This window comes from Schistocerca serialis, chromosome 3, assembly GCF_023864345.2.
Source record: "Schistocerca serialis cubense isolate TAMUIC-IGC-003099 chromosome 3, iqSchSeri2.2, whole genome shotgun sequence".
Taxonomy (NCBI): Eukaryota; Metazoa; Arthropoda; class Insecta; order Orthoptera; family Acrididae; genus Schistocerca; species Schistocerca serialis.
In genome coordinates this window covers 56,283,892-56,304,998 of record NC_064640.1, presented here as the reverse complement: position 1 = coordinate 56,304,998, position 21,107 = coordinate 56,283,892, and the positions used below count along the sequence as shown (strand labels likewise).

General features: G+C 41.7%; 1 protein-coding gene across 1 annotated transcript in view; it reads right to left on the bottom strand.

The window, feature by feature from the left end:
• Window positions 1-21,107, bottom strand: part of LOC126469701 (isoleucine--tRNA ligase, cytoplasmic) — a 162,593-nt gene that overhangs the window by 38,133 nt on the left and 103,353 nt on the right. The window contains 3 exon segments of the mRNA XM_050096875.1: window positions 508-596; window positions 6,026-6,301; window positions 9,318-9,476. Of these exon segments, the coding sequence (XP_049952832.1) occupies window positions 508-596; window positions 6,026-6,301; window positions 9,318-9,476 (524 nt within the window).

Sequence of the window (21,107 nt, the reverse complement as noted above, 5' to 3'; positions counted from 1 at the left end):
AAATATAAAAATGCAGTATGTGAAGCAGGCAAAAAGGCATGTATGGAAGTGAAACATGGACAATAAATAGTTTGGACAAGAAGAGAATAGAAGCTTTCGAAATGTGGTGCTACAGAAGAATGCTGAAGATTAGATGGGTAGATCAAATAACTAATGAGGAGGTATTGAATAGGATTGGGGAGAAGAGAAGTTTGTGGCACAACTTGACTAGAAGAAGGGATCGGTTGGTAGGACATGATCTGAGGCATCAGGGGATCACCAATTTAGTATTGGAGGGCAGCGTGGAGGGTAAAAATCGTAGAGGGAGGCCAAGAGATGAAAACACTAAGCAGATTCAGAAGGATGTAGGTTCCTGTAGGTACTGGGAGATGAAGACACTTGCACAGGATACAGTAGCATGGAAAGGTGCGTGAAACCAGTCTCAGGACTGAAGACCACAACAACAACAACAACAACAACAACAAAAATCAGATATCATCAGCTTAAATGTTACAGAAGCAAATTTACCTGCAGAAGGGTTCCTCATTCCTCTGAACATCAGGTTTGGGCCTTCTGTTGCATGATACCAAAGCTACTTGCAGTTCGGCATCTTTCACCTAGAATAAGATGAAACTTCATTAACCATGAATTCAAAATTGTGGAAAATTATACTAATGAAAAACCACCAAGATCTTTCTAAATGAATTGCAGCAGTTTAGATAAATAAAACTTCTGTGAACCTTGTGGTAGAGGCTATTGATTTGTGACAAATATCAACTTTAATCTAGGGTTCAGACCAACTACCATTAATAGAGACACCCACACTGAGGATAAAGTGAAAGTTATCAGCCTGGCACAGAGAAGATGCTGATATCAATTAATTTTTTTGGTTTTTGTTATACTGGTACACGTACAAAACAAAAGATAATTATAGTGTTGTTTACGTAACTTATTAACACTGTTGTGTACTTTGTTAAAATTAATAAATTTTAATACCCAGCTGCCCCAAAATTCTCTCTCTCTCTCTCTCTCTCTCTCTCTCTCTCTCTCTCTCTCTCTCTGTATCTTTGGCAGTTTATACAGCTGGTGAATGTTTATAAGGAGTTCATTTCTTCATTTACAACAATTAAAAATTGGTGGCAAAAGACAACATGAGAGTGCACAATATAGCTTGGGATTGGCAACAATGTATAAAAATAGGTGGTTACATAGGCACAATAATGGGTATTTTACATTTTTTATGGAGGACCAGCTATTTGAAAGCTTTTATCAATGACATGCCACATTTGTTAAATGAAAACTAAACACAAATGTGGGACTTATCTGTTCGAATGTCTGAATCATTTTAAAAAGAAATCAAGTGATTCTGTGTGCTGTTACAGTGGATGAGACATGGGTTGCCCACATCCCGTCAGAAGTGAAACATGAACTGAAGCAAATTTTTTATCGATTTTCTTACACAGGGTAAAACAATAATTGGTGAACAGTATACAAAAGTCTTTTGGGTCACCAGGATATGAAATAATTGCATGATAAGAGGTGTGGATTCCGAAAGAAACAAACTTTATTGGTTATAAAGATCACCCATTTGCCAACACAGGTGTTTTAGTGGAAGAAAAACAGGGATTTGAAGTAGGAATTGTTGGAAGAGCAAATGTGTCTGCCATTTTCAGTACACAGACATTTGCATATTCCCACATCTGAAAGAAAAAGAAAGAAAATGTGTCTGGAAAATGTTTTGGGAGTCCAATTGGAAGGCAATGACAGCTGTCAATGAGTATTTTGCAGATTTCCATCATAATAAACGGTTGAAATCTACTCTCTAAAAATTTTTGGACAAAGTAGACATACTTAAAAGGGTACTACACTGAAGCGCTCTGCTGCCAGGATAAGGATTTTTAAATTATCCCACTTCTTTTCGCAAATGAAGAGATGAACATGTTAAGAACATTACAATTTAGTGAATTGTCAGAATTATCGATGACAGTTTGGAAGAGCACCACCAGTAAAAGCAAGCATAAGGAAGTAGTTCAAAACCTTCAAAGAGACAGGCAGTATTGAAGACATTTTCCATAGTGCCTACCCATTTATTAAAAATGTGTTGAAAGAGTACAAGCTGCATATCAACACAAACTCTAGAAGTCAATTTCTTGTGTCTAATACAAAATGTAGGGAGCAAGGTAATCTAGAGTCCAAATAAGTGGGGTGTGTTGAATGACATTTCCTGGAAAGTGGATGGGTTGTGATTGTACAATTATACGGCCCCCACTTTCTCCAGTGTCATGCCATTAGACAACTTTTGTAGGATTATGTCAAGGATTGCGTGTACACAACGCCAGGCAATGACTTGGCTACCCTTCATGATGAATTGACAAAACAATCAAAACTGTCTGTGTGTTACCTGAGGCGGATGCTGCCATGCTGACCCATATATGGGCAGAACTCTAATACAGACGTGACGTTCTATGAGTGACTAGTGGGGTTCACAATGAAATTCTAGCATAACAGAAAGAAAAAAAAAAAGAAAAACTTTGAGAGCTGCTAAAAATTTTACAACAAATGACACTGCTCTATCTCTACTAGTTTCCAAGTTATGATTTTCTGAAATGATAAAATGCTTGTGTTGGCACCAAAACAGACGATTTTAAAATGAAGACAGAATTTAGTAATTCAATCTTCTGAATAAAAAACTCAATTTTCTTCTTTTTTGCCACATGACAGATAATATAGGAATGACTGAGTGCAAAATTAAGAACAACTGAAGATGGCCAACAGCAAGAAGGCTGCCTGACCTTATAGAGTACTGTTAAGATTCTATATCAAATATGTGGATGATGTAGTTTCCCTTCTAATAACAGTCTAGATATTTTTTCATTCTATACAGAAAGTCAGATGATGGATGTGTAGAACTACAGATTTACCTCACTGTAGAATTATGAAAATGGAAATGAGCACTTGGCGCATTGGCCAGGAGGCCCCTTGCGGGGCAGGTCCAGCCGCTGTAGTGGAGGTATTATTACATTCAACGCCACATTGGGCAACCTGCGCACCGAATGGGGATGAAATGATGATGAAGACAACACAACACCCAGTCCTTGAGCGGAGAAAATTCCCCGACCCAGCTGGGAATCGAACCCAGGCCCATAGGACGGCAATCCGTCACGCTGACCATTCAGCTATCGGGGCGGACACTGTAGAATTATGAAACATTTTATGCTTGCATTTGATGACACTTTTGGCAACTGAACAACTCTATAGACATTAATACACATTTTGCACGCATCAATTACATGACACTCAGCTTCCTCTTTTCATTTACAATGTGAAGAGAGCAGTACATTGTGGAGCCCTAACTGTGACTATGTACTTCACTTCCAGTTAGCTTTCAATACAGTTCTGCAATAGGATGGAAGACTTCTCAGCCATTATTAATGGGGAGACGATGACAGAAGCAAAAATCGCTTCTGATGCACGTCTAAGAAGTGTGATTGGACACTAACTCTTTACATTATATGGCTGTGATGACTAGTACTAAGTATCTACAGCTGGATTACTAGTAAATTACATAAACAAACCTTTCTCATGAATCAGCCAACCTATTAGTGAAAATTGCATCAAAATTCCTACCATAGTTCCTGTGATTATCCTTCACATACAGACTGAAATGCAGTGGGGAACTGTAATTTATAATATGCACACATGTACCCGATCTGGTACACTGTATCTTAGCTTGCTGAGCCTGTTCACAAACAATATAGCTGTCTATGAGGTGGTCATGTAGTAAGAAAACATTTTATGAACTTTACGAGAATATGAAAATGATCAGCACCTGGTGCAAAGACTGGCGGCTGACCAATGACATGAACAAACAGTGGAATGTGTGCTTTAAGCACTTACTCCATAGTCAGTCACTAGAATCAAGTCATAACCATCAAGTACCTACGAATATCGATCCATACTGATTTAGTGAGGAACAACATGGACCTGGATGAGCATAAAGCAGATGATAGATTGCGAATTAGCAGAAGAATCTTATGGAAATGTAATCCACTCATTCACAAAACCCAAATTTGATCAACTCTTTAGCATCTTTTGTCTGTCTGGCACCTATACCAAATCATGTTAATGAAAGAGAAATAGGTAAGCCGGGTGCCTCATCACAAATGGGTAAGTGCACCAAATGCTCAACAAACTGCATTGCCGAGAGTCCTAGCCTCACAATTCCAGGTGCTCAAGATCCAATACAAGTCAAGAAACACATTACTTTGCTAAACCTGTACGATCATAACATTATTTTACGGTTTGTATAGCCCATCCCAATGGTACTGAATGGCTATTACTGACTGTCGCAGATATTTGAGCTTAATACAGTATTTCAGCTGAAACAGGTTGTGTTAAAATCAGTTAACATTTCTACAACCTCTATTCTTAAACCAAGCATGAACTGTTCACCAAAGTCCATTTTGCTTTGCTGTCATCAACTTTTCATTAATCTACACCAAAGTTCAACTCAAATAACTCTCCTTCCATCCTACAGCTCATTATTTTAATCCCAATGGAAGAATATACATGCCTCAAGAACACTTTTTACTGAACAATAATCTACAGAGCCATCAGACAGAGGGAGATGCTACAGTTGTTAAGGCTGGTACCATATTCGGAACTATGCTGTCTTATTCACTTTCTTTTTGACAGCTTACAGTGAATGAAAATCCATCCAAAGTCAGTAAAAGATTATAATGAGTCTGTTCCTTCATTTTCAATGGTTAAATGATTGCCAGCTGAATTCAAATGTGGCAGTATTACTCTTGAAGAAGCTCCATATGAAATCAGTTTCAAAACAAATTACAGATGAAAGCAGCATCAATCGTGCAGTATGCCACTAGATAATCGACAATTGAAGGTGTACAAAATAGCTGATGCCAAATATGTATCAGAAGAATATGGTAGGAAACTTATGTAAGAATGTAAATATTTTAGGAGTAAAGGAGACCATTCATCAAAAAGCTGAACTGCCACATTGTTGACAGTTGAATGCAACCGCGACCCCCCCCCCCCCCCCTTTCTGCTTTTCAGTGAGTGGTCTCCTTTACTCTTAAAGTATTTACAGAAGAAAATATGGTTTATTTTGCACAAAGACTTCACACAGAGAATTTTTTTTTATATAAATGAATCTTTTAGCAATGTATGGACTAGATACAGAAATGGATTTACCTTCCCCAGGATAAAACATAAAATAATGAATGGTGTATATTACATACCTGGATGAAAAACACGTCATGAGAACAGCGATTGCATCTATCACAGGACAAGGCACTTGGGTGCTTTGGCAACTACAAACTGAATAATTTAAAGTACGTACTGTTGAACATCCAGCCTTTCCACTAGACTGGGCACCCTCTGACATAACAATTCCCACACGTAAAGAAATTTTTTGCTGTAAAACGTCTTGATAAGGAAAGGATGAGGATTACAGGTTAACATCTTGTCAACAAGGGCATTAGAGACGAACCATCCCGCTCTTTACCTTCAGTGACATAGGGTAACTGCTTTGTCTTACCACTGCATGACACCACTTGGTGCTCCAATGAGGAGGTTATAGCATCTGTATATGAGTATTTTGCAAACCTTCTAGAATTTCACTTCCAGGATGCACTTTACTTATTGGAAATACATTGTACAGAGAGCACTGTAATAAAAGGGCACTACATAAAAAAACAAGCACTTCTTTGCATGAAAAACAGTCTTTCAAAACCAGGTTGAGCAAATTCAGCTTGCCATTGTGTGTGTTTTTTCCTATGGTGCGATGTTCACTCATACAAAAAGTTGCAAATCATTGTCTTTCCAAATCTTTTTCTCTCTCATAAGTTTCACAAGTATATATTTAACTTCAAAAGATGAAGACTAAAAATTATTTTAAACATTATCTTGTTGGAATCATATAGCTTTCATCTTACTGTAAGACAACTCTACTTCTCACAAGCAGTTGTGAACATTAATATTTAATTTCTATGCATTACTCCAATTAAAATTCACATTTACTTGCCTGGAAAGTTTGTTCCTTTATAATATCAGCATCAGGTGGAATACTGTTAAGGTGCCTGAACGGCATTTTAAGAGTGCCATATATATATTCACTGTAGTGCTCAGCAACACTACTGAGTTCACTTTTAGGAGGCTTTACATCATAATAAATAACAATTTCATCCATTGGCAACAGCCCCGCATTCTTACGCACTTTTTGAACTCTATTTACTATTTCACGAGCCAGTCCCTCTTCTTGGAGATCCTTTCCTGCCTCCATATCCAACAGGACTATAATCTGAAAATATTATCATCATCAGCAACAATTCATTCAGTTAAACTTAACAAAATGTAAAATTTGAAACACTTAATTAATCTATAATTAATAACTTATTTTATAATACAAATCTGAACTGGGAAGAAGAATGAAGGAAAATAGGGAAACTAAGAAAGATTATGTATAATGTCCCACTGATGATGAGGTCATTTGAGATGGAGCAAATGCTTGAATTAGAGGAGGGTGGGAAAGTGCTTTCAAAGGGACCACCTACAAGAAGTACAGTGAGTTGAAGTGGAAGCCTAGAAAAATGAACGGTAGCATATTGTAATCAGGTTCACAACTATCAGTCCAAGCTCCTCAACAATCAGGAAGCTGACAAAAAAGAAAAGGACTGCTCACGCAGCAATGGAACAAATATTTAAGCTAACTGGACATCACAGCAAGCAAACAACAATCTGCGATAATGGAACAAGGCGGCTCCTATTTGCAGCATCCTGAAACATGGCTGAGTGTTCCTCACAATTCCCACACTAACACTTTCACAAAGGGCAATGAAAGTCACATCATGGGGACATTTGTAACCAACTGAATTGTATGTTGATCGCTGCAAGACGAAAGTCACACCTACAATTAAAAAGATATCACAGTCTTTAAAGGTCTGAAAAGTGCAACAACAGCAAGCATTAATGTGAAATGATAAAGAATGCAGTGGAGATGTCAGCAAATGAAACACTTGAAACTGACATGATATTGAGCATGAGACAGTGAAAAAGAAAAGTGATGAAGCACACAGAGGAACACTACAATGATGGAAGTTTATAAAGGAAAAAAAAGGAGGACTGAGAAAGAGAACCCCTTAATGAAAAACAAGAAATGGATGAAAGCAATCATCAAAGAATTGGAGCTTCTTAGGGATCAGAAAGATATGAGGAAATTTAGAAATTTTATAGGATGCTAAATGCTGTCCAGAAACCCTTCAGTGGAAAAACCAGATAGTTAAAGCAGTAATTTACGAAGAATTCCACTAACAGCTGGTAAAAATGTTGCTTGTTGAAACAACCGGTTTCACAGCCTAGAGCCGCATCATCAGGTGCAACCTACACGGCAATGAGCAATGTACACTGTCACCACTTCGTGGATATTAAAGTTAATAAAGGAATGTCTAAAATATACTCACAACATTAAAAGGTCATTAGGCATACCCATCGCTCCTAGTCAAAATTTACTTTTCAGTGAATATTGTCTATACTATGGTGACTGAAAGGTAATGAAGATGTGCTCCATTCATTTTGGACAAATTGCTGATAAGTGAAACTTGCAGTCACAGAGGCATGTTTTAAAATTTGCCTGCATCTAAAACAAAAAAAAATTATACTGAGAGGATGCTAAAATATTTTTTAAAAAGGGCAAGACAGGCAATAAAAAACTGTCACTGCAAACATAATTAGTTGCAGTACTGTGTAAATTACTGTGCGGAATGTATCAGGTGGCAGTACATGACTTCACACTGTCCAGACCGATAGTTTCCATTTCAACAGCTATCTAGCCTCTTTTAGTCATTTGTGAGGGCCACTTTTACTCTGCCCAAGTCTGGGTTGCCCTGCCATCACACCAGTAAGACAGTGCCATCTGATACACTGCACACAGTAATTCATATAGTGCCATAGCTAACTATGTTAGCAATGATAACTTTTTTATTGCCAATCCAGCCCTTTTAAAAAATATTTTTAGCATCCTCCCACTATGAAATATTTTTCTTTTTTGAGGCAGCAAATTTTAAACCATGGTTGTGTAATTGCAAGTCCCACCTATCAGCATTGACCTAAATGAAGGGAGCACATCTTTGTTGCCTTTTGTTTGCCATAGTATTGACAATAATCAATGAATAGTACATTTTGACTACGAGTGATGGGTAAGCCTTTGACCTTTTAACACTGTGAGTATATATTAGATATTCCTTTATTAATTTTAAAATCCACAATATAGTGATACTGCACATTGCCTTTACCATGTAGGTTGCACCTGATGATGTGGCTAAAGGCTGCAAAACCAGCTGTATTTCAATAAACTACAATTTTACCAGTTCTAGAGAACAGAGGCGGAACAGAGAAGAGAGGAAGGGGGGCTGCGAGAGGAAGGCGGGCTGCGAGAGGAAGGCGGGCTGCGAGAGGAAGGCGGGCTGCGAGAGGAAGGCGGGCTGCGAGAGGAAGGCGGGCTGCGAGAGGAAGGCGGGCTGCGAGAGGAAGGCGGGCTGCGAGAGAGAAAAGGAGCAGGTTAATAACGTATTTTTAATTTTTGTATAAACATAATTAACAAGAACCACAAGAACATTTTTACAAAGTCAGTGTCATGCATTTTTAAAGACTCTATCAGAAAATAAAATGAGGCCGCAGTACAATTTATTCTATGATACAGAGTATGATTTAATACGACAGCTTTCATTACAAGAGAATTGTGGAACATCAAAAATTAAACAGGTTATTGCCAGTGAGAGAAGTTCAATTGTTGCTAACAGTACAATTGCTAAATTAATTAAAGTACGTGTGGAAGCAAAGTTTTAAAATCTAGATGACAATGTTCATTCAAACAAGACTACACTTACTCAAATGATGCTAGGACTGGAAGCAAATTGAAGAAAGCCTCTGACATCTGTTATGTATGGTCCTTAATTCAGGCATGAGATTCCAGACAGCAACATTAACAGTATTTATATAAAGAGGATATTTAACACTCATCCAGTGTATGAAGTGTAAGAATGTGACCAATGTCGTATAGAGCTAATTCAGTGCACTTTGTAGTTGGTGGCACCTGCCACAGACAAACAATGTGAACTATAGCTAACTGCAACTAACAAGCACTATAATATTGACTGTCATGAATGTATTTACTGGTGCTCATACGAGGGTTAATAAGCTGCCTGCATTAACAGTGGTCAGAAATAGTGTACACTGAAAGATTGTGATTCATTTACTGGAAAGTTCATAATCACAACTGAAAAAAACCCTTGGCAGAACTGGGAAAATGCCATACTCACATTGTCTTGGCTGTCTCCTTCAAATTTTCCTTTTCCAGTCTTTGTTCTCACTACATCAAAGTGGTGTTTTATAACAATATCAGATGATTCCAGTCTGTGACCGAAAAGAGTGACATGGCCATTTTCAATGAACTTTTGAATGTCATCTTCTGAGAAGTCCTGTAACAAAAAGACAGAGTGTTGGTAAAACGAGTTAACTATTACATACTACAATCTTTTTTACATACTTGTGTTTTTGGTACCCATAACAAATAATTTCTCCAACATTAATGACTGACACTAATTTACATGCTGCAAATACATTTCTCCATAAATTCCAGCACCATAACTTCCTTCTAATCTTCAATTATTAGAGAAATATAAAATATGGTCATATCACAAAATATCACTACTGTCTCATATCGTACAATATATTTCCTGGATACTACATTCATGTCGAGGTACTTCAAGATGTGGGACATGGTATTCAGTGTTGCCAAAGAGAATTTGAAACTACAATTATCAACACATTCCTTGTATATAATTAACAGAAGCCCACGAAAAGCATGGGAAAAATGTGACATATGAATATGGTCAGAAGTGTAGCACTTAATAAAGCCGTAAAATTGAAACACAGTTAAATCAGAGTCCTCCTCTACCATTTTCACTCACAATTACATGCATTCAAACTGTAAAATCTATTTCAAATATTTATTAATGTTCATATTATTTTAAGACCTTCTTAAAATTCACATACAACAACAACAAGGACGCTAAAATAGAACAACTCAGGATTTTACTACAGACTGGTCCCTTACAAAAGACTGCATATTTCACAGAATATTAAATGTCATAACTACATTAATTTCATTGTCTTCTGAATTAGGGACCAGATGTGCAAGTTAGCTAGCCTCTGACTTTTGTCTGAAGATAAAATATAATCATCTAAAATATGGTACGCTGTAATCTAGGCAACAAAAGCAACACCCATATGAAATTTCTCTTGCTGGAGCAACAAACCAGGCATCTTCCACTTGAATGATGATGATGATGATGATGACATTGTCTTCATTCTCAAGATTGGTTTGATGCAGCTCTCCATGCTGGTCTATACTCTGAAAGCCCCTTCATCTCTGCAGAACTACTGCATGATATACCCACTTGAATCTGTTTATTGTACACAAATCTTGGTCTCCCTCTGCAACACTCGTTTACCTATCCCTCCCTCCATACCATCCCCCCCCCCCCCTCCCCCATCTTCCGCCATTACCTAACCAATGATTCCTTGATGCCTGAAGATGTGTCCTATCAACTGGTCACTTATTTTAGTTAATTTGTGTCAACTTTCTTTACTCGCTTCTCACTAATTCATTTTGTAAAAAGTCAGTGAAACTGTCACTAATATGAAAGTTGGTTTGAACACTACAGTGCTTCACTAGACACATCCCTATCAGAGGTGCTATACTGTTGCCTACCTCTTACTGTTGAACTTAGTATCCCAGGCAGTTATTGGGATTATGCATCTCTACGTTATTTATTGCTCTACCTATCTACAGCATTCTTCTGTAGCACCACATTTGAAAAGCTTATCTCTCTTCTTGTCTGTACTGTTTATTGTCTCCGTTTCCCTCCCATATAAGGCTACACCACAGACAAATACTTTAATTAGTTATCGTAATTTAATTCTTAAATTCCTTGCATGTTTCTTTACTTAACTGTAATCTTAGGTGTTTTTGTAATTAAGAAGTGTAATCTCGTGTTTTAGTAACTGTAAAGTGTATATTTGTGATGCCTGTAGAACAGTTATTTCTTTTGAATGGTCAGTAACACAGCTCAGTAAGGCATCAGCCTCCATGGTGACATCAGGAGGATAGCAAGTTACACAGTCAGCTTTATGTGTTTTTTTATACTTAATTCTTAAGTTAGTAGAGCTTGGACAGGTAGAATGGTGCAGGTGGCGCTGGCTGCAGCTCATGAACAGCTGAAGATGCTTTTGGCGACTGTCAGTCACCTTCCGGCTGTTGCCTCGGGGTGAGTATGGCAATGGCGGAGAATCTATCGTGTGTCGCTCATTTTGCCCACAGGCTTGGCTGCAGAGGTAATCTGCAGTGTACTTGATGGGGTGGGTCTGCCCTCACCACAGGTGAGTAGTGGTTGGTAATACATTTTTGGTGCTCGAGGTGGAGAGTCAATGCAGAGGTTGCCCATCTGGCCTCACTTATTTACCCTGTACTGGTCCTTCAGCAGGGTCTGAGCAGGCAAACACAAGAGTGGGGTGGGGGATTTGTTACTTATTGGGAACTCCACTGTTAGGCACATTACAGAGACACTTAGGGAAATAGCATCCAGGGCCACAAAGAAATATAATGTGTACTTGGTATGTCTGCTGAGGGGGGGGAGGGGAGGCCTCATCCAAGATGCGGAGGAAGCCCTGCCTGAGGCTATCCAGCATGCAGGCTGCAGTCATCTGCAAGTTGTGGCTCATGTCAACACTTATGATGTCTGTTGCTTGGGCTCTGAGGCCATCCTCAATTTGCATGGGTGGTTGGTGGAAGTGTTAAAGACTGCTGGCCTCGTGCACCGTGTACAAGCACAGCTCACAATTTGCAACATAGTTTCCAGAATTGATCAGGGTCTTTTGGGTTGGAGCCGAGTGGAGAGTTCAACCAAAGGCTTTGGCAATTCTGTGATTGTATTGGCTGCAGATTTCTGAACCTGCATTAGGACTCCCCTTTATGAGTCATGGATGCACTACACAAGGAAAGAAGCAACTTGGGTATAAAGACTAGACTGTAGTTTGAAGTTAGCTGATATGCATAGAGCAAAATCAGAACGCATACAACATAAAGTCAGAATTTTAACAGTAAATTGTAAAAATTTGTAACAAAGTTCCTGAATTTAATCCCCCCAGAAAACCTTTCATACTCAAATTGTTCTCAAAACAGAGAGCTGGCTGAAGTCAGAAGTAAAAAGATCTGAAATATTCCGTGAGACATGAAAAGTATATCAAAAAGACAGATTAAATGCCACAGAATGGAGAGAATTTGTTTATTGCAGTTAACAAAAATATTGTGTCTACTGAGGCCGAAATTGAGTCCGACTGTGAAGCTACCAGGGTGCATGTAACATGTCTAGGTGAACACACGTTAATTATTGGATGTTTTTAGATAAATTCCGCTGTGACAGTTTTACAATCATTCGAAGGAAGTCTATGCTCAGTAGCACAGAAATACCTACATCACGCAGCAGTAGTTGGAGGCAAGTATAGACTGTGACACCTATGGATTCGTTGCAGGTGGTATAGACAAGCAGTCTTGTGAAGTACTTTTGAACGTGTTTTCTGAAAACTGTCTGGAGCAGCTGGTTCAACAGCCCACAACCAACGGAAATATTTTAGACCTTGTAGCTAAGAACAGGCCAGGCCTTGTCAAACTGAGTCACCAGAGACAGGGATGTCACCACAGTGATGATGGTTACTGAAGTTAATAAATCCCTCAAGAATGCTAGGAGAGTACTTCGGCCGGAAAGAGCAGATAAGCAGTTTTTAGCATCCCACTTAGACAAGGAACAGACATCATTTACTTCCAATAGGATGGATGCAGAGGAATTATCGGCAAATTTTAAACGGATTGTAAATTGCACCCTGGATAAATATGTGCAAGTAAGTGGATTAAGGCCAGGAAATAGCCTCTATGATTTAATAACAAAATTTGCAGAATCCTGCAGAAGCAAAGACTGTTACACCCTTGTTTCAAAAAAGAACCTACCAACAATAACAGACAAAAGTTAGTACAAATGTGTGCATCTCTAAACAGATCGATGAATAAAGCGTACAACAACTACCACCATCATACCTGAGCAAAAGATCTTGCCAAGAACCCAAGAAAATTCTGGTCCTATGTAAAATTGTTAAGAAGGTCTAAAGCTGCTACCAACTCACTTGTTAACCAGCCTGGTGTGGCGATAGAAGACAGCAAAAGGAAAACTGAAATTTTAAATTTTAGATTTAAGAAATCATTCACACAGGAGGATCGTACAAACATATGGTCATTTGTCAGTCACACAGCCTCCGACATGGAAGACACAGTAATAGGAACCCCTGGCATAGATGAGCAACTGAAGGAATTGGATACAAGCAAGTCATCAGGTCTGGATGGATACCAGTTCAGTTTTATATAGATTATTCTTTGGTATATGTCCCTTACTTAGCTCACATTTAGTGTGAATCTCTCGTCCAGCACAAAGTCCTAAGCAACTGAAAAAAAGCCCAGGTGACTCCTGTACATAATAATTACAGACCTGTATCCTTATCATTAGTTTGCTGTAGAATTCTAGAACATATTCTCAGTTTGAATATAATACATTTCTTTAAGTTGGAAAAGCTTCTGTCTATTAATCAGCACAGTTTTAGAAAGCACTGCTCATGTGAAACTCAGCTTGCCTTTTTTTTCACAATATCCTGCAAACCATAGGTGAAAGGCAACAAGCAGACTCTATATTCCTAGATTTCTGGAAAGTATTTGACATGGTAGCCCAATGTAGACTGTCACTGAAGTTATGAACATAATGAATAGGTTCCCATATATGAGAGTGGCTTGGAGACTTCTGAAGTAAGATAGTTGTCCTCGACAGCGAGTGTTCATCAGAAACACATGTATCATCAGAAGTGACACTGGAAGTGAGATAGGATTACTCGTATTCCCTTTATACATAAATGATCTGACAGACAAGGTAAGCACCAATCTGTCACTGTTTGCAGATGGTGGTGTACAAGAAGGTGTTGTCATTAACTAACTGTTGGAGGATATAAGATGATTGAGACAAAATGTCTAGCTGTTGTGATGAATGCTAGCTTACTGCAGATGAGTAAGAAAACAATCCTGCAATGCTCGAATACAGCATTAGCAGTGTGCTGCTAGACAGAGTCACGTCAGTTAGATGTCTGGACATAATGCTGCAAAGCGGGATGTAATGGAACCAAGTGACGATGGTAATAGGGAAGGCAAATGGTGGACTTCAGTTTACTGGCAGAATTTTAGGAAAGTGTGGTTGTTTTGTACAGGAGACTGCAAACACAACACTGGTGGGACCCATCATTCTTGAATACTGCTAGAGTGTTTGGGATCCCCACCATATTGGATTAAAGGAATACATTGAAGGTCATTCCACATCAAAACACGAAATAATTCAACAATTTGTAACCTTCTATTTCAGATTTTCACACAACTTTGCACATTTGCTTATACTTATATGAACTTCTGCAAAATCTTTTTGGTCTCAGACCACAACTTTATTTTATATATAATTTTAAATGCAGTGATATTTGATAATTGGGCTCTGCAAGAATGTCAACGCAAAATGGTACTTATCTACATAAATGGCCATAACTCATGTGTTTATGAAGCTTACAATTTGGAATTTTCTCAGAAGTTAAGTAAGGCACATAGTTAACAGATATCCAGTTATTGAAGCAGTAGAGTTGCAAAGAAATTTTTAAAAAAATATTAATGTATGTCATTGTTTATCTCAGAAAAATTGCGAGGACATGGAAAAACACTTGTCTCACATTTCTCCAACCTGCTGGGAACCTGATTTTGGTCTTAAATAATCTCCTAGATTGTAAGCTTTCTAATAAAATAAAATTTTTAATGGGTCTTCTGCTAATTGACACACACACACACACACACACACACACACACACACACACACACACACACACATCTGAAATCAAAATACTTTTTTCTAGATCTGAAATCAAAATACTTTTTTCTGTGATAGAAAAGTAGGTTCATCCACTCACTGTTTCACTGCCTCACATGCAAGGGTATCAAATTAGTAGGTTGGTTGGTTGGTTTGTGGGATTAAAGGGACCAGACTGCGATGGTCGTCGGTCCCTTTTTCCAAAAAATTAAAACCGCCCAAAGAGAATAAAAACGAACAGCAGGAAAGATGTCAGACGACACAGGACAAGAAAGACTCCGACAGAGATCAGACAAAACAAATTAAAACACACAGAGAGTGACGGTGGTTGGCCGACCATAGAGAAAAAAAAAAGAGGAAAAGCCAACCACCAAGAACACATTAAAAACTCAGTTTAAAATCAGAGGCTAAGAGCCAGAATCAACACTAAAAAACATAAACACTCAGATTAAACGATAAAAACCCCCTGCCCGAATAAAACACAAAACTAAGTCCACCATGGCAGAGTCATCTAGTAAAAGGGCAGGGAGCGTATCAGGCAGCGCAAATGTCTGCCTGAGCACAGTTAAAAGCGGACAAGTTACTAAAATGTGCACCACCGTCAAAACCGCACCACAGCGACAGAGAGGCGGGTCCTCACAACGCAATAAATAACTGTGAGACAGTCGGGTGTGGCCAATGCGGAGCCGACAAAGAACAACTGAATCTCTGCGAGTGGCTCGCATGGATGACTGCCACACACGCGTCGTTGCCTTGAGAGAACGGAGTTTGTTTGGCGTCCCAACCCAAAGCGAGAGAACTTCGCGGCGGAAGACTGCCCGCAAATCAGTCTCCGGGAGGCCAATGTCCAGGGTGGGTTCACTGGTGGCCTGTTTGGCCAGGTAGTCAACATGTTCATTGCCCGGAATACCGACATGACCGGGGGTCCACACGAAGACCACAGAGCGGCCGCAACGGGCAAGAAAATGCAGGGACTCGTGGATAGCCATCACCAGACGAGAACGAGGGAAACACTGGTCGAGAGCTCGTAAACCGCTCAGGGAATCGCTACAGATGACGAAGGACTCACCTGAGCAGAAGCGGATATACTCTAGGGCACGAAAGATGGCGACCAGCTCAGCAGTAAAAACGCCGCAGCCAGCTGGCAATGAATGTTGTTCATAGTGATCCCCTAGAGTCAGAGCATAACCAACATGACCAGCAACCATCGAGCTGTCGGTGTAAACAAATCCAGAGCCCTGATACGTGGCCAGGATGGAATAAAAGTGGCATCGGAAGGCCTCCGGAGGGACTGAGTCCTTCGGGCTCTGTGCCAAATCAAGCCGAAGACAAGGGCGAGGCACACACCATGGGGGCGTGCGCAGAGGTGCCCGGAAAGGAGGTGGAACTGGGAAAAACCCAAGCCCAGAGAGGAGCTCTTTGGCGCGTACGGCGATCGGACAACCCGACCGGGGCCGACAGTCTGGCAGATGGACGACTGACTGCGGAAACAGGACACGGTAATTTGGATGCCCAGGCAAGCTAAAAACATGGGCAGCATAAGCCGCCAGTAATGTTGGTGCCTCAGTTGCAGTGGAGGGACACCTGCCTCGACAAGTATGCTGTCCACAGGGCTGGTGCGGAAGGCACCAGTGGCAAGTCGGATCCCACTGTGTAGTATTGGGTCCAGCACCTGCAACGCAGATGGAGATGCTGAGCCATAAGCCAGGCTCCCATAATCCAGATGGGACTGGATTAACGCCTGGTAGAGCCGCAACAGGGTAGATCGGTTGGCGCCCCAGCGGGTGTGGCTCAAGCATCTCAGAGCGTTTAGATGCCGCCAACATGCCTGTTTAAGCTGCCGGATATGAGGCAGCCAAGTCAACTGGGCACCGAAAACCACCCCCAAAAACCTGTATGATTCCACCACTGAAAGAAGTTCGCCGGCAAGATAAAGCCGCGGCTCCGGGTGAACAGTACGTCGCCGGCAGAAATGCATAACGCAGGACTTGGCTGCCGAAAACTGAAAACCACGCGCTACAGCCCAAGACTGCGCCTTGCGGATTGCGCCCTGTAGATGACGTTCAGCAGCTGCAATGCCAATAGAGCTATAGTAAAGGCAGAAGTCGTCAGCATACAGGGAAGCGGAGACAGAATTGCCCAAGGCCGCAGCGAGCCCGTTAATGGCTATTAAAAACAGGCAGACACTTAAAACAGAACCCTGGGGGGTAATTCGCAGAAGTGGAACTCATAGCAAAATGCTCTGCTAAGCGGGTTGCAATGACGTCGGAGTCAGTACAAACTGCTCCATTTAGTGAGAGCGCAGGGACGCTGACAGGGGTCTGATAGCCGTAGACGCGTTGAATCTTGGCCCAGACCTGCGATGGAGTGACATGGAGGCCAATGGTGGACACATACCGCTCCCAGCACTCCTTCTTGCCTTGGCGGATAAGGAGGTGGGCCCGCGCACGCAGCCGTTTGAAGGCGATAAGGTGGTCTATGGAGGGATGTCGCTTGTGACGCTGGAGTGCCTGCCGGCGATCTTAAATCGCTTCAGCGATCTCAGGCGACCACCAAGGCTCAGCCCTCCACCGAGGGGACCCAGAAGAACGGGGAATGGCAGATTCGGTGGCAGTATCGATGCCGGTGGTGACCGATTGAACCACCGCATCAATGTCATCACTAGAGAGAGGCTCAATAGCGGCAGTGGAGGAAAACAAGTCCCAGTCAGCCTTATTCATGGCCCATCTGCTGGGGCCCCAGAAGAGTGACGTGGTGGCAGTGACAGAAAGATCGGAAAGTGGTCACTGCCACACAAGTCGTCATGCACACTCCATTGGACAGACGGGAAGAGGCGAGGGCTACAGATCGAAAGGTCGATGGCGGAGTACGTGCCATGCGCCATGCTGCAGTGTGTCAAGGAACCATCACTTAGAAGTGAAAGATCGAGCTGTGCCAATAAATGCTCAATGGTGGCGCCTCGACCTGTCGCCACTGACCCACCCCACAGAGGGTTATGGGCGTTGAAGTCGCCCAGTAACAAGAAAGGTGATGGCAATTGGGCTAGCAACGCAGCCAGCTCAGGCTGCGCGACATCACCATCCGGTGGAAGGTAAAGACTGCAGACGGTAATAGCCTGTGGCGTCCACACCCTGACAGCAACAGCCTCTAAAGCTGTTTGTAGAGGGACAGACTCGCTGCGAAGAGAGTTAAGGACATAGATGCAGACGCCACCAGACACCCTTTCATATGCTGCTCGGTTCTTATAATAACCCCAATAGCCACGGAGGGCGGGGGTTCGCATTGCTGGAAACCAAGTTTCCTGAAGAGCAATGCAGAAGAAAGGGTGAAGGCTGATAAGTTGGCGAAGTTCAGCTAGATGGTGGAAGAAACCGCTGCAGTTCCACTGGAGGATGGTATTGTCCATGGCTGAGAAAGGCGTGACGGGACTGGGAAGGCAGATTAAGCCGCTGGGTCACCTGCTGCCTCCGATTGAGCACCTGTGCTAGTGCTATTCATGGCGTCTGAGGGACCGGCGAGATCGAGGTCCTCAGCGGATGCAAGAATCTCCACCTCGTCCTCAGACGCAGAGCTGGAAGGTTGCGGTGGGGTGGCTGCCACCGCGAGTTCCTTGGGCTTAGAACTCTTCTTCTTGGATTTCTCACGCTGCTCCTTGGGTTTAACTGGCCGCGAGGGCTTCACCGATTCAGTCTCCGGGACTGAGGAGGATCGTGAAGCCCTTCAACCAGCTGATTGTGGGCACTGACGCCACTGTCGGTCGTCAGCCTTCCCGCTGGTGGAAACCTGGGAAGGGAAGGACCCAAGGGAGCCCTTGCGAGCGTGAGAAGCCGAAGAAGTTGGACACTTCTCCGGCTTAGAAGCAGGGACGGACGTCCCCGATGGGGGGGACGGTGTTGCTCCTGAGGTAGGAGGCGCAGGAGCAACCCGGTGGGTAGAGCCCCCCACTGGCAAGGGGGCAGGAGGAGTTGTACCACTCGTCGATCCGGCCAGAAGTCGGGAAACTGATGGGGCGAGCACAGGTGTTGTAGTAGCGGCGTAGGAAGATGTCATTCTCACAGGATGTAATCGGTCGTATTTCCTTTTGGCCTCAGTGTAAGTCAGTCGGTCCAGGGTCTTATATTCCATGATTTTGCGCTCTTTCTGGAATATTCTGCAGTCTGGCGAGCAAGGTGAATGGTGCTCCCCGCAGTTGACACAGATGGGAGGCAGGGCACATGGAGTATCGGGATGAGATGGGCGTCCACAATCTCGACATGTGAGGCTGGAAGTGCAGCGGGAAGACATATGGCCGAACTTCCAGCACTTGAAGCACCGCATCGGGGGAGGGATATAGGGCTTGACGTCACATCGGTAGAATTAGTATATTTAAGTATAACTCATTCTAGGCAGGGAAGATAAGTGTGAAAATTTATTTCCTTTCATTTGACTAATTCAGTAATTTTTAAAGACTGTGATATATATGATTCCTGCTCACAGTGATAAAAAAAAGTGTACTTAGACAGCATTAGCTTGTTTGAATCCTTTACAGGCATGAAAATAACAAAACAACTGCTGAAATTCATTGTTGAGAATAACTGACGTGCAACAATTAGTCTATTTGGCCTCAGCTCCTCTTTATATTTCTATGAGACAGGTCATATGTGTTTGTGGTGTGGCCCTGTCATTCCACTTGTATAAAGTATGTTTTAAGTGAATTAGTGCTCAGTGAATTGCAATGGAAAATGTGAATTCATGCACTGCTGGAAAATTACTAAAAACATAATATCATGTGACAACCTATATCTTAATTAAAACTCTGCAAAAAAAAATAGAAGAGCTGAGTGGGAACCAACTAGATCTGATATTGCTGCAATCCGATACCAGCTTTCCACAAGGTCAAGGAAGTGCTACTATATGTGGACGTCACAGATACTATTACTTAAAAGTTTCTGAAAGTCATCAGAGAACTTGTCATGATCCATTCAAAACACACAGACAAATAGTTAAAAAACTTCGAGGTCATTTTGCCTGTCTTTGTCTACAACATTAAGTACTATAAGAATCTACATAAAACCACGCCAAAAACTGCGCACAACATGTCGTAAGATCTGTGAACAGAAAATTGACTCAGTGATAGAAATGAAAGTGATGCAGATGACCCAGAGGTGACATTTCACTAATCACTACTAAAAAGTCAAGGTATTGAGGATGCAATAAAACTTCACATGATTTGGGGTGATCACGCCATTCCAAATCGCAGCAAGGCTTCATATCGAAAAAAGAAGGTAGACAAAGTGAAGCATGTTTTGGAATGAAAAGTGTGCCAGGCATTAATTGCATTACTGAAGATTCTGACTGTAGAGAAGAAAAATTTGATGATGAAAGATTTTGATGTCATAATATTCTTAATGAAAGAAAAACTGGCTAGTGTAAGAGTACCTGAAGAAATTCAAATTTTAACTTTAGCTCTACCCTCTCAGTCAAAAGAAAACAATGTCAGAATTCAATGTTAGTGAGTATGTGGTTCAACAAGCAAGCATTTTTGCATCCACAACAGTACCCAGCATCTAATTACTACCCTGTAACTCTGAGGTGGAGTTTTTGTGCAATTGTTCATAAATCAAATGACGAAGTCTGTATCTGCCTCATCCCATGATGATCCCCTGTCTAGTTTCCTCGCCGCGTGCCAGCAAACACTGGTTAATGGGTGCAGTCTGGCAGAACATTTGCATGGGTGCCAGCCAGGTGCAGGGTATTTACTCCAAGTCGCAGACCCCGGTCCGTCATGGCACATTGCATCTTCCTCATGAGGCTGCTGTTTGTGCCCAGTCTTCTAGCCAGTGGGGTAGTTTCTGGGTGTAGTAGTAGTCAGCTGACCCGTCATCCCAATCACTTGTATCTCAAATTGCTGGACCCTCAATGCCACCGTCTCCTAGCCAGGCAGGCGAGAGGGTCAGTCATGGTGTTTTTACAATGGGAGGCTCCCAATCACAGCAGAGTGCTCATCCAGGGCCACCTTCACCGTGCTCTCTGCATCCTACCTTCTACCATGGAATAGGGTGCTGGTAGAGATGGCTCCCTTGATTACTGATGCAGAGCCCATGGAATTTGAACCACTGCCCTCCATCCCCC